Source organism: Lycium barbarum, chromosome 6 (genome assembly GCF_019175385.1).
Source record: "Lycium barbarum isolate Lr01 chromosome 6, ASM1917538v2, whole genome shotgun sequence".
NCBI classification, from domain to species: domain Eukaryota; kingdom Viridiplantae; phylum Streptophyta; class Magnoliopsida; order Solanales; family Solanaceae; genus Lycium; species Lycium barbarum.
The window spans coordinates 100,922,040-100,935,548 of NC_083342.1; the positions used below are offsets into that span (position 1 = coordinate 100,922,040).

The following is a 13,509-nucleotide window of genomic DNA, read 5'->3' on the forward strand; positions in this document are numbered from 1 at the left end:
ACACCCGCAACAGGAACAGCAAGAGCAGGTGGTGCTGGATTTCCAGCATCATTTCCATTACCAGTATTCGCGCCCCTAAGATTTCGGTTAACTTTCGCGGGACGTCCTCGTTTACCATTTTTGGATCCCATCAGAGTCATTTCTACAAGACACGAATTAACGAGCGAATTAGAACGATCCTAAAAAGGACTTTAAGCTCTACAACACAATCTAGAATCAAGAAGAATGGGAAACACCTATAAATGTCTTGGGAGTTTCTCGGTCATGGAGGTGATGAGGCTGCACAAGGAAAACTCCACTAGACACAGCTCCACAGATACTGACCACAATCCTAGGACGTATTTAAACCTAGGCTCTGATACCAAGCTTGTCACGCCCCAAAACCCACCCTAGACGTGACCGGCATCCGACGTCATGAACAACATCGGAAGTACCTAAACAACATAATATTAATACTTGAACCCGCCAGGTTCAACATTCGCCTCCAACAGATTATAAAATAAATGTGACAAATCATGAATATATGAATTAAATCAGCGGAAGTCTTTATAATTTAAATAATTCACCCAAAACATGATAGTGTGCCCGAAAGAGTTAAACGACAACTCTTCTTCTACCCACATTCGAATGTCTACCAAGGAGCTTCTAAGAATAAGGAGTAAATGTCTAACCCATCGGGACGCAGCCCGGAAACTAAAATAAATAAATGGAATTAAATAAATAGAGTGTCCCACGAATGAATGTCTGGGCTCACCAAATCAGCAGCAATAACAAGTCCTTCCTAAACGCCTGGAGTATCAAGAACCTGCTCTTCTCCGTTACCTAACATACCATCAAAAATAGCAAATGGTATGCCTAAGTACTTCGTACTCAGTGAGTGCCTCAGGGACAATAAGTAATAAGAAAATAGAGTACATAATACATAAAGAAATTAGTCTTGCCAGTCATGTGAGAGCGATGTAAGAACAATTATTCAGTTTATGTATCTCAATGATAAGTATCAAAACCTATTTATAAAGCCTCTTGTCAAGTTACAACTTTAAACATGCCTTTTAAATCAATTAAGATAGTCATCAACAATTCCATAAGAGAATAAGAATGTCACACATGCCAATACAGGCCCAAGAATCAAGCATATCGCGCATAGCGCACCATACTGGAACATATAATTCTCGGTGGCTATCCTTCCTCCCGAATAGCTAGGCATAAATCACACCGGACTATGAGTACGCGGTGGATATCTTTCCTCCCGAATAGCTAGGCATAAATCACACCCCGGGTAGCGAACCCAACGGTGGCCACTCTTCCTCTCGAATGGCTAGGCAATGACACACTAGGATCCATAGTGGCTACCCTTCCTCCCGAGTAGCTAGGACAAATACAACAACAAAGTTCATAGCATAGAAGCCGATTCACAATTTGTCTCAAAGTAGTCACACCATCAAATAGCATTAAAGCTCATTATGCCATTACGAAAATCCATAATTTCATAGATAATCATGAAAACGTTTCCACTTCTTTGAACAAGATTACTTTGTCATAGTTCCTTTGTAAAACCATCAACACCAACAATTACCCATCATCACTAAGTATCTCTCATAGAGGAAAACATTCATAATACCTTATACATATATAGGGTTTGTTACAATCTAGGTTTAATGTGGGCTCGTCCCCTCACGCACATTAACCATTAATCAAAGCATGTAATGGATTTCAAGAATGTAAAACCAATTCATCATATCATTCAAAACATGCTCTTATAAAGAATCAATCTTTCAAGAGAGTTTGTAAAAGAGACATATGAATTACCTTTATATTCAAAAAGGATTTTATTTTTAAAGAGACATACCTTAATCCCGCTAAAAAGCTACTAAATTGAATTTCAAAGGTTTAACAATCACAAACGAATTCCACACGCCCCTATCTTCTTCTTCTTGAAAATACAAGAACTTAGGGTTTTAGAGAGATGATTTGCTATCAAGAGGGGATGGGTATGGTGTGGGAATGATCAATATTAAGTGAGAACTCACCTTAGGGTTAGAGAGACTTTTCTAGGGTTCTTTTCCTCAGAATTATTGATTTGAAACGAAGTGGGAAATAACACAATGAATTAGGACTTAAAGGAAATTCGAAATAAGAAAATAACTCCCGATCCGTGCTGAGTCCGCGTCGCGGGTTCAGCACCTGATCACGTTTTTATTTTGGTCTGCAACTGATTTTTCCACGCTGGGTCCGTGACGCGGGCCCAACACATTTTTTTTTCCCGACAATTGACCTTCCCTCAGTAAAACGATCATAAATTTTTGTACATAACTTTGCTAGGGCTGGGCAACCTACCATTGGAAATCTATTTCAAATAGATACAACTTTCATCAAGGAAGTTTTTCCAAATTCGCAACGTATTTTCATGAAAATCGCCCAGAAGACATTCGTACCAAAACTTAGGCGAATTTAAGAGCCCTTAAGAACTTCAATTGTTGGTTTCGCTTCAAAACGACCATCTTCCACCCGAATTCGTCAAGAATGGATTCATATAGGTATAATATCATCTTAACACTAAATTTTTAGACATTCACACCTAACTCGAATTTACAGGATGTTACAGACCCTTAATAACATGAGTCTGTAGATGAGTCAAGAACATCCCCCATGTCTCGTTGCTCTTGTTGGCGGCAATTGCGAAAGCAAGAGGGAATATTGATCCATTGGCATCCATACCTACTACAATTAGGAGCTTAATGTCATATCGGCCATATACATGCGTCCCATCTATCGATATCACATTCCGGCAGTGAGCAAAACCATCAATACTTGGTTTGAATGCCCAAAAGACGAAGTCGAAAATTCTGCCCTCTAAAAGCCGCCACTGTACAATAGTTCCAGGATTAGCATGTTTTAGAGCCGCCATATACCCGGCAACGCCTGAAAAGAGGATTCCCAAGTTCCAAAGCTGGTCTCAAAAGCACGTCTACGCCCGAGAAATCCTTTTCTCTTGCTTATGATTTTACCATATTTTGAGTGGACCATGCTAATACAAGTTTTGATAGGCATCCTGCATAAGTTTAAACAAACAACATTTAGCAATGATATTTTAATTGCTATAAGATATATAATGTAAACGGTCAGATAAGTTACCTTAAAGTTTCCTCAATGTGTTTAAGTAACACATGAGCAATCATGTTTATATCTAGATTAAAATGATCTGCTCGACTTTGTCCCATATCACAAGTGTGCTTAGGGTGGAATTTTGTGATTTCCCATAGACCATCAGGCTTAGCAATTCCCCGAAGCAACCACCGACAGCTTTTAGTATGTCGCTTACAAACCAGCCTCCATACCGATATGTTTGAGTCATTAATCTTAAACTCCCTCATATCCTTTATACAATACATTCTGACAGCCCATTGCAACATCCTTTTTTATGTGAACTGCATTCCCTTTGCAAGGACGCATTCATCAGTCATGGGATTTTTTAGTTCAATCCACGTTTTTTGGCGACTTTGATCATCATCTCTTGTGAAGACAAATGCATCCTCACGACCTTGGAGACTGTCAAGATATGGAATATAGTCAGAATGCCACTGCATTGGGCTGTCAGGAATTGGGTTTTCCGCCATCGGAGGTGGTGCGTGGTGGTGAGTTGGTTCTGGTTGCCTCTGGGGACTAAAATGCGTATCTTCTTCATCCCCTTCACTATCTTCATCATCGGTTACCTCTGCATTATTAGTTGGTTCATCGCCATCACTCTCTGATGTATCCACATAACTTGGACAATTAGCGTCATCTAAGAAAGGCCTACTCCTACACGATAAAAAGCAAATGTTAAATTCCAAATTCAAATATATATATATATATATATATATATATATATTATTTAACATTAAGGTGATGAACCTCTATATATTGATAATGAGCATGGTGTGGAGAATGATCAACTCCACCAAACTGAGAGGACTGTCTTTCATCCACAGTTGGTACCACTGGCGAGTTTTGATAATAATCAGCTGCACCGAATTGAGAATTATTATAATAATCAACTCCACTGAACTGAGAATTATTATAATAATCAGCTCCACCAAACTGAGAGTTCTGATAATAATGAGTTGCTCCACTAAATTGAGATGATCGCCCAATATTACTCGTATTAGGTCTATAACCCTTACAAAAATTTAAAAATGATTATTTACCAATACATACAATAAACACGTGCGACAGCACAAAATGAGCTCTCTTGGATTTCTTTGGATAAAGTTATTTTGGTATGAATTCATATCTTTCATCCCTGGATTATATCTTGTAATAGAATTTTAATTTGGGTCGTTCCAAGTTAATTGCCTACTTGGGATTTACCAGTTGCATTCATTTACTTGTTTTGCTTCCTTCGTTCTTTTATCCTTGACTAGCAATTGTTGTTGTGATCTACGAATCTAGAGTTGAAGTTGAGAAAAAAAAATATATTGCATATAGGATTAAATAAAGTAGGTTTTTGAACTTGAGCCTCAGGGAATGGATTCGCGTTTAGGATAGAAATAGACCTAATCACCTTGCTTGATTATTTTCCAGGAAATACAAATGCGTTCTTGTTAATTAGTATATCTATAGGAATATAGCATTAGATTAACTTGAATAGGCAATTAAGAACTCGGAAGATTCTTATTGACGAAACTGGCCCTGCAACCATAAACTAGATAAAGTAATTAGTTAACTCTCATGGATAGCTCAATATGATTATTAACTACCATAACCTTAGGACCTCGTATCTCCTTAACTCCTTGTTTTCTTTACTTGAGTCTTTTGGAGTGTCATAGTAGTTTAGTTGATTATAATCACTTCTTGGATAATTGCTTGAATAGATAAGTCGTACTAGTTTGATCTAGTGAATAGTTAATCACAAGTCCTCGTGAGAGAGAGAGAGAGTGTACCAAATAACACAATAGTTGAGAAAATGTCATGTTACATGGTCACTTACTACTTGGCGACCACGTATACGTGCGTGTGCGTTTGGCTGACCAGACAGAGAGAGTACCAAATAACACATTAGTTGAGAAAAATATCATGTTACATCATCACTCATCTAAAAGCTATTTTATAAAATTTGGATATGAGAACTGTAATTCTAAAAAGGGAATTTTGACACAGATACAAGAAAATATCATGTCACTTTTCGCTAATTGACTCAAACATCCAAGGTTCAGTACTTGTATTCATACACCTGTTGATCTGTTGGAATACTCTTGAACTAATGATGCAAACAATGATGGCCTTTCAAGCAAGTTAGCTGGTCTCTCAAACTCCTTTGCCCATCCTGTCAAAACCACAACATCAAAATCTTGAAAATGGGAAGATCAGTCTGCTTGTGACTCTAAAAGATTGTTCTACAATTTATTTACTGAAAACTGATAAGTTGTTCTAGAAGTGTCAAGTGTAACAAAGAGTCGATCAACAAATAAGTATGCATCACTTCCAAATAAGTTGACGTCAGCTAAATGAATCCTCTGTATAAATTCCGGTCTGTTCAGTCCTTTGAAAAACTTACCATCATCTATGACGAGAACGCGGTCACAGTCTATCACGGTTGGTATTCGGTGAGCAATGGTGATAATAGTGCAGGCTGCAAAGTCCTCGCGGATGATCCCCTGAATGACTGCATCGGTTTGAGAATCAACAGAAGCTGTTGCCTCATCCATGAACAGAATCTTACTATTCTTGAGCATCACTCTCCCTAAGCAAAGGAGCTGCCTTTGTCCAACACTCCAGTTGTCTCCACTTTCTACCACTGTGGCATCAAGTTTCTCAGGCTTTGCTGCTACCACGTCTTTTAGTTGGCACCGTTCAAGACTCTACGGATACAAAAAGAAGTTAAAGAAAAGCCTCTATGAGATTGCATATTATCAAGGCTTAAGTAATCTTGCAAATTACTAGCCTTGCAAGAAAAGAGACTGATATGATCAGACAGAAATGCTAAAAATATGATATCATTAGATGAAAGTTATTCAAGTACCTTCCATATTTCGTCATCTGAATACTGTTCTAGCGGATCAATATTGCTTCTAACTGTCCCTTGAAATAAAACTGGTTCCTGAGGAATGATACCGAAACGTGATCTAAGATCATGAAGTCCTAGCTTGCAAATGTCAACACCATCAATTATGATAGTTCCAGCTGAAGGTTCCACCAGCCTAAAGAAAACTTGTATCAGAGTGGACTTCCCACTTCCAGTTCGGCCAACAATACCAATTTTTTCTCCTCCATTGATTCTAAGAGAGATACCTTTCAGAACGAGCGGTGTATTAGACCTGTATCGAACCTGCAAAGAAGATACATATAGTTTTCTTTTCAAAGCATTCAGAGGCAGGAGAGACTGAAGGGTGAATAGGGGCCTATAATGATGTATATCATCTAACAAATGTTAGAAGCAATCATAAAAGTTTCAATCTGCTAACTTTGTGACAAGATAAAGCATTCAGACAGGAGAGACTAAAGGGTGAATAGGGGCCTATGATGATGTATATCATCTAACAAATGTTAGAAGCAATCATAAAAGTTTCAATCTGCTAACTTTGTGACAAGATAAAGGAGCTCGAAAAATGATTCATGATCTGATAGAATTAGGTAGTCATACTAGTACCACCTTCAAGTTATTGATCTCAATATCACCACGATGTGGCCAATCTGAAGATGGAAGGCAATTTGCTATCCGCCACGAAGCTTCTGATGGTATTCTTATGAACTGCTTTATCCTTTCAACTGAAACCATTCTGTTCTCAACCATACAGCTCATGGATACCGTCCAAAAGAGCACACCATTTAGAGGCAGTCCATAGGATAGTGCCAAGCCAACGTATTCTAGTGACAGATAAAATGAATCAATCAATTAGCAACAGAAACTTCTAGGATCAATGCACTAGAAATTCTCAGCAGTTTATCAAATCTATTCCCTGAACTTATTCCCTACTTCCGAAACTCATGTATATCAGTACCAGCACATGGAGAGCTTAATTATCAAAAAGGGTGTCCATATTATTTATTTTTCAATGAAGTCAAGCCATACTATACGGGAACAAAACCAACAAGTCATGCTGCTCTAAGAATTTCACCTGGTGGGATAACAAAGCTTGGCAGCAAGACCATGAAAATGGTGGCAATGCAGATCAAAATACTACCAATAAACTCTAGGCGAAGACCTAGCCATTCATTTGATGCATTGCTGTGGAAATCCATCCTGAGATTAGCATTGACTCTCTCAATATTTCCTTGAAAGAACTTATCTTCCTTCCTGAAGCAGCGTACAGTCATGATGCCTGATATGGTTTCAGAGAAGTGATGAAGGATTGGAGCTTTGGTGATTGAACCAAGTCTGGTTAATTCGCGTGAGGATGCAATGTAGTATCTCTGTGTGTCAGATGAAAAATGAAAATGGAAATTAATACTGTATGTAATAGTAGGAAATGACTCCCCCAACTACAATTAGGTCTAATGACCTCATTATTCTTTAAATGACGAAACAGTTTAATTTCATGTAGGATTGGCCTTCCAGTGATTATTGTAGCTTGACGTACTAGTGTAATCTTTTAGCTGTAGACTATATCATGTGCATTTCAACTACATCTAGCATAAACATATAATGCTATAGCTGATGCAGCATATCCTGGTGGCAGTTAAAAGAAACTAGCTAAGACATTCAATGCAAACTATGTGCAAAATTCTGCTAGTACAAATTTAAGTATAGATTGAACCGTGAAGAATCGCAGAAATAGAGATCAGATTAACTCTCATGGGAGAGACTGAGCATGATGGATTGATCTAGTTGCAATAGAGAGAATGACTACCCAATCAGAAGCTCTCTTACCCGGTACCAGATGTTAAGCCAAACTAGGGGGATTATGAGGAAGATAGTTGGCCAAGCACTCTGGCATGTTATGAACAGCATGCCAATTAATGCAAAGTACATCAGAAGCACTATACTTAGAAACAGTGGAATCAGAAAATCAACATATGCCTGATCAGTTGATGCCTGAAAAAAAAAATACCATCCATTAGATCAGTGAAGGAAGATTCTATACTTGTAATGAATCAGAATCTGGTGAAGGAAGATACTATACTCGACTTAATATTCTTCCTGATGGAGTAGTGTCAAAGAATGACATTGGAGCATGCAGTATGCTATCAAGAATTTGATCAAAGAAACGTTGAGCTGTTTTGAGACCCACAAACGCGACAAGAAATGATCTGACGACCACACAAATGCAACAAATGCCAGCTATAAACGAGTAAACCTCTATAAAGAGAGAAGGATTGAATATATGGTCCTTTGAAGTCTCATATGCTAGCCAATAGTCACTCAACATAGAGGACCCTTGCCAAAATACAGAAATGATTACTACCGCTGCTACTCCCCACCATCCAAATGCCTCGGTGAAGTACTGCTTGTAGACATCAAAACTGACATGACCGGTCTCTCTTTCCTCATCTTCAATTAGCTTGGAACTACCCTTTGGTTTTTGGTCTAAAGAACTGCTTTCACCATTGGCTTCCTCTTGAGATTTCTGGGGTGACTTCGGCGTTAGTTGATGAGGTGATCTTGGCGTTTGTGGGAGATTCTCACCAGAAGCACTTGGGCTATTTTCCACAAGATCCATTGAGTTCTCATGTGCAGCGACAAGATCACCAAAATCCAGACCCAATTCGACAAGCCCATCATATTTCCCAGACTGCACGATCTTACCATCTCTCATGACCTGTTGATACAGAAAATAATGCAACTTCATCGTTAGAAAAGTAGAAATCACTACTTATCATCCTTTGTAAAATAGAAATCTTCAAATTTTAGTAGTAATAATTTGTCCTCAAGATTATTACATATAATTGAGAAATTCTTCAATCAATCACTAATTTGCCTTCATTTTCTTACTTTATTAAGGGAGTACTTGATCGAATTGCTATGCAAAGTAAGTAAATGTGGTGCTTACCAGAATATGATCTGCATTGTGCAGGAAGTCAACTTGGTGAGTGACAAGAACAATAGTCTTATCCTTCAAAGCTCCCCTTACACATTCCTGCACAGACCGATATCAGTTACATAGCATAGTTTTTCCTCATTCATAGATTTTATTTTAGTAACTATGCAATAGAAATAATTTTCCTATTCTTTTTTCTCAGATACATGACTAACCCTCAAAAGCTGTAGCACAGGCAGATTTCTTGTAGCAACTTATCCAGAAAAAAAGCGTTAGAATAAATGATATATCAATTAGAGTGACCTTAAATATTTCTGATCCAGTTTGAGCATCAACAGCGCTAAATATATCATCAAGAAGATAGATGTCGCAGTCCTGATATACTGCTCTTGCAAGTTGTATCCTCTGCTTCTGACCTCCACTAAGGTTGATTCCTCGCTCTCCTATCTCAGTTTGGTCTCCATGTTCCAGAATTTCCAAGTCTTTATCCAAGGAACAAACCCGTAGTACATCTTTGTATCTTTTGTTGTGCATTGGTGAACCAAACAAGATGTTTTCTTGAATTGTAGCGTTCTGTATCCATGAGGTTTGGGCAACATAAGCAGTGCTTCCACAGACTCTGACCTGTATGGAAGGACAGTGTAAGAAACTACAATAGACTATCCAGTCTTAATATGCCCAAGCTCAATTTGTTTGCTTGCTGCAGAATCACTGTGAAGTTACCAGTGCAAAAGAGAGAAATAAACAAAATGGGAGTTGCTTGAAAGAATTACAAAAGCACAACCAAATTCTCACAGATCACCAATATTCAACATGTTAAGTAGCAAATAGGTGATTTTACCTCTCCCGATAACTTATGAAGTTCACCAAGAATTGATGCCAACAAAGAAGACTTTCCTGATCCAACCATTCCCACAATTGCAGCTAGTTCTCCCTTTTGAATTTCAACATTTATGTCTTTTAGAACAATTTGATCACCATCATCTTCCCATGAAAAAGTCCCATCTTTCACCTCCACTGCAATCCTACCACTACAGCCTACTTCTCTTTCGACAACTTTATGATCCAATTCACGGCTAGTCATATATCCATCTAACCTACCTAGAGATACCATGGCTTGTGAAACTGACATAAGGGACTGGGGAAAGGTTCTGATAGGATCCTGTAAAATTCTGAAAACTGTTGTTGCTGTGAATACTGTGGCAGCATCTAAAGGTATTTTGCAAAGGATTGCAGCTCCAAATGTACAAGCTGCTATGACCTGTGACATACTCCACAGCACTGACAAGTTGCAAGAAAGTAAGTACATGAACTTACTAAGCCAACTGAATTCCTCATTACGTAAAGATTGAATTTTTTCTTTGAAGTGTTCTTCCCATGCCTGAAACTTGATGACACGCATGTTGCCTAACAGTTCATTTATAGCCTTCATCCTTGAATCGCGCTTCATCATCAACTGGAATTGGAACTCATTGTTTTTGCGCGTCATCAACAGTGTACTGATCATAGCTCCAACGATTAAAACAAATGCAGCGAACATAGAAACACCCATGTAATAGTACAAGAGAAGTAATGAAGCTCCAACTTGCAATGGCATCATCCAGAGAGAATGAAGCTGTAGCATCATGTCAGAAAGCTGTTGGGAATCAACAGCCATGTAATTCACTATTTGTCCTACACCATGAGCCTGTCTCGACGAACAAGTTAATCTGAGACCTTTCTTGTATAAAGTAGTGATAAGGGATGACCGAATCTTCATTCCAAGAATCTCAGATTGAAAACTGAAGTGATGTGAAGTAAGAACTTCAATTACTTTGGAAACCAATAGAATCAAGACTAGATAATAGCCCTCAGAAGGGTTTGTTCTATCCCCAGAAGTAAAACTAATGAAACTTTGGATTAGAACTGGACCAACATACATAACAGCCAACTGTACTATTGCAAGGAAACTAATTATAACAATGTCTCTCCAGAAACATCGGATTAATGTCATTAGTACAGGATACTTCACATTTTCATCTGGCTTAGGCCAATTCTTTCCGAAAAACTCTGCCATCCTTTCAGCTCGAAAATCAGGTGGGAGTGAAGGTACTTCATCTAACTTTAAAGGGGATTGATATCCTTTACTAAGCAATGGATTCATCCAGTTCCACACTGCTCTAGAAAATAGCGAAGCTGTGCCATATCCACTCACATTAGAATCTATCAAAATCAACTCAGCTGCTTCATGTTGGCTAGTAGGAAAAATTCCAGATGATCCTCTTATGGCAACAATGAGAAGATACAAATACAAAGGAAAGCTAACCAAGACAACTATATCATCCATTCTCATGCTCAAATCCACCTTGTATCCAGTAAAGAATAGACGAATAATTGCAGTAATCGCAAAGAGTAGCACGATAACATAGCTTATCGCCCAGTAGACTCGAAGTGTTATGGGATGCGAAACAGCAGCAAATCTCTTCTGGTGTACAATTAGAACAAAAATAGCAAGATAAGTTACAGCATGAATTAGTCTGAAAAAAGCCTCTGCCATTTCCCATCTTGATTGAACACCCTGACTGAAGGCTAAAATGCAAAGAACACTATAAGTTATGGCTAAAAGAGCTGTCACAACTAAAGAACCATAGAACCAAAAGGTGATCCTAAATTGAGGCCTTTCATCTCCTAGGAGAGGTTTATCAAGGGAAGAGGTGGAACTTCCATTCTTTATAAATCTTGAACTTAGCTTTTTAACTGCTAGTATTAGTAGGATCAACAAGAAAAGCAGGTCAAGTGATGATAACACAATCCTCTGAGGGCATGGTGAAAGGAAAATGAATTTAAGCCATCTTATTGCTACTAAGACAAAAGAAGGATCATCTGAGGATTGGATGGAAGAAACTGAACAATCAAGAGATGTGAGCCATGAATCAGCTGCCATGACTACAACTAGTCTCCTGCAAAAGGAAGATGCAAGAATGTCAATAAAACCAAGAAACCAAGAAAACTTATACAAACTATGTAACAGAACAAGATATAGCTAATTTCTCATTCATACATGAACTTGGCATGAAGAGAGACAAGTTACCCTTTTTCATGAAAGTCATACTAAAACAATTCGGTTTGGCTTCTTCATATTTATATTATATCATTATTTGTGTTCATTAACAGCGAGATCGGACTCACAAATGTTATTTTAGTTATATGACTTCTTTTTTATTAAAAATAAGTATTTCGTTGGTCTACGTGTTAGTTTGATTTAACACAAAATTTAAGAAAAAAAAGTTATTGAATCTTGTGATCTTAAATTAAATATGTGTAAAGTAGCAAAAAGTTCTTTGAGTTTAGTGGTTTTAAACTTGTGATGTAGAATGTTTGAATTGTTAATTTAGTAATATGTGTAAAGTAGCAAAAAGTTCTTTGAGTTTAGTGGTTTTAAACTTGTGATGTAGAATGTTTGAATTGTTAATTTAGTAATATGTGTAAAGTAGCAAAAAGTTCTTTGAGTTTAGTGGTTTTAAACTTGTGATGTAGAATGTTTGAATTGTTAATTTAGTAATATGTGTAAAGTAGCAAAAAGTTCTTTGAGTTTAGTGGTTTTAAACTTGTGATGTAGAATGTTTGAATTGTTAATTTAGTAATATGTGTAAAGTAGCAAAAAGTTCTTTGAGTTTAGTGGTTTTAAACTTGTGATGTAGAATGTTTGAATTGTTAACTTACTAAATATAGAAAAAGAAACATTTTTTTTGGATCATACTAAAAAGGAAAGTAAGTCATTTAAATTGGGACGAGGGAGTAGTTAATATAGTAAAAGCGGATTACTTTTGGCTCGACTGATTTATATATAAAATACTCCCTCCGGATAAAAAAAAAAGAGTTCACTTAGCTTTTTTTTTTAATAAAAAAAAGAGTCTACTTAGCAAATCAAGAAAGAATTAACCTTGTTTTTCCATATTTGCCTCTATTAAGTGTTATATGATCAAATCTCAATGCCTATTTAATTTGGAGTAGTTCATTCAAATTACCTATGTTTGTCTAGAAGTTAGTATTTTTTTAAGGGGTGTGCAAATAGCTAAGTAAAATCTTTTTTTTATCCGGAGGGAGTATTAAAATGTAAATGTATAATATCACATATCTGAATCTTCTAATTTTAAATTCCAAATTCACCTCTGTAATCATAATTTAAACTTTAATAAGGTATTTCTTATGACTAACAAGAACTGTGGTGGAATGGTAAGTACTCTGATCAGAGGTTTCGGGTTTTAGCCCTACTGATGAGGAGTAGTCTCTATTAGGGAGTGTTTTACTCTCACTGTCGAACTTCCCGACATGAATCAGAACTTAGTCGAATCCCAATGACGATACCGAACTCCGGATATGGAAAACCCAAAATAAAAGTACATTTCATGGCATCACAAAGTTTTGGCTTTAGAAACTGGTTGAGAAATAGCATCTTTTTAGTGTTGGAAGATTCAGGGCCTAGTACTGCTAAAAGCAAAGAAACAATTGTATAGAAACAGACAAACCAAGGTAGACTACAGAATCGAAGAAGATGTAAATACTACTTTAC

General features: G+C 37.3%; 1 protein-coding gene across 2 annotated transcripts; it reads right to left on the minus strand.

Annotated features, from left to right (window-relative positions):
* Positions 1 to 4,919: 4,919 nt before the first annotated feature.
* LOC132645052 (ABC transporter C family member 14-like) lies at positions 4,920 to 12,152 on the minus strand. Of its 2 annotated transcripts, none has more exons than XM_060361804.1 (11): positions 12,028 to 12,152; positions 9,799 to 11,896; positions 9,261 to 9,581; positions 8,970 to 9,056; positions 8,103 to 8,738; positions 7,850 to 8,014; positions 7,098 to 7,392; positions 6,632 to 6,846; positions 6,002 to 6,307; positions 5,537 to 5,840; positions 4,920 to 5,305 (listed from the first exon to the last, which is right to left on the minus strand). In XM_060361804.1, the coding sequence occupies exons 2-11, from the start codon at positions 11,878 to 11,880 to the stop codon at positions 5,205 to 5,207; spliced, it is 4,512 nt and encodes a 1,503-aa protein (XP_060217787.1). In that variant the 5' UTR covers positions 11,881 to 11,896; positions 12,028 to 12,152; the 3' UTR covers positions 4,920 to 5,204. The 2 variants fall into 2 exon arrangements, with proteins under 2 accessions (XP_060217787.1, XP_060217786.1); XM_060361803.1 differs by having other exon boundaries at positions 11,998 to 12,114.
* Positions 12,153 to 13,509: the final 1,357 nt, after the last annotated feature.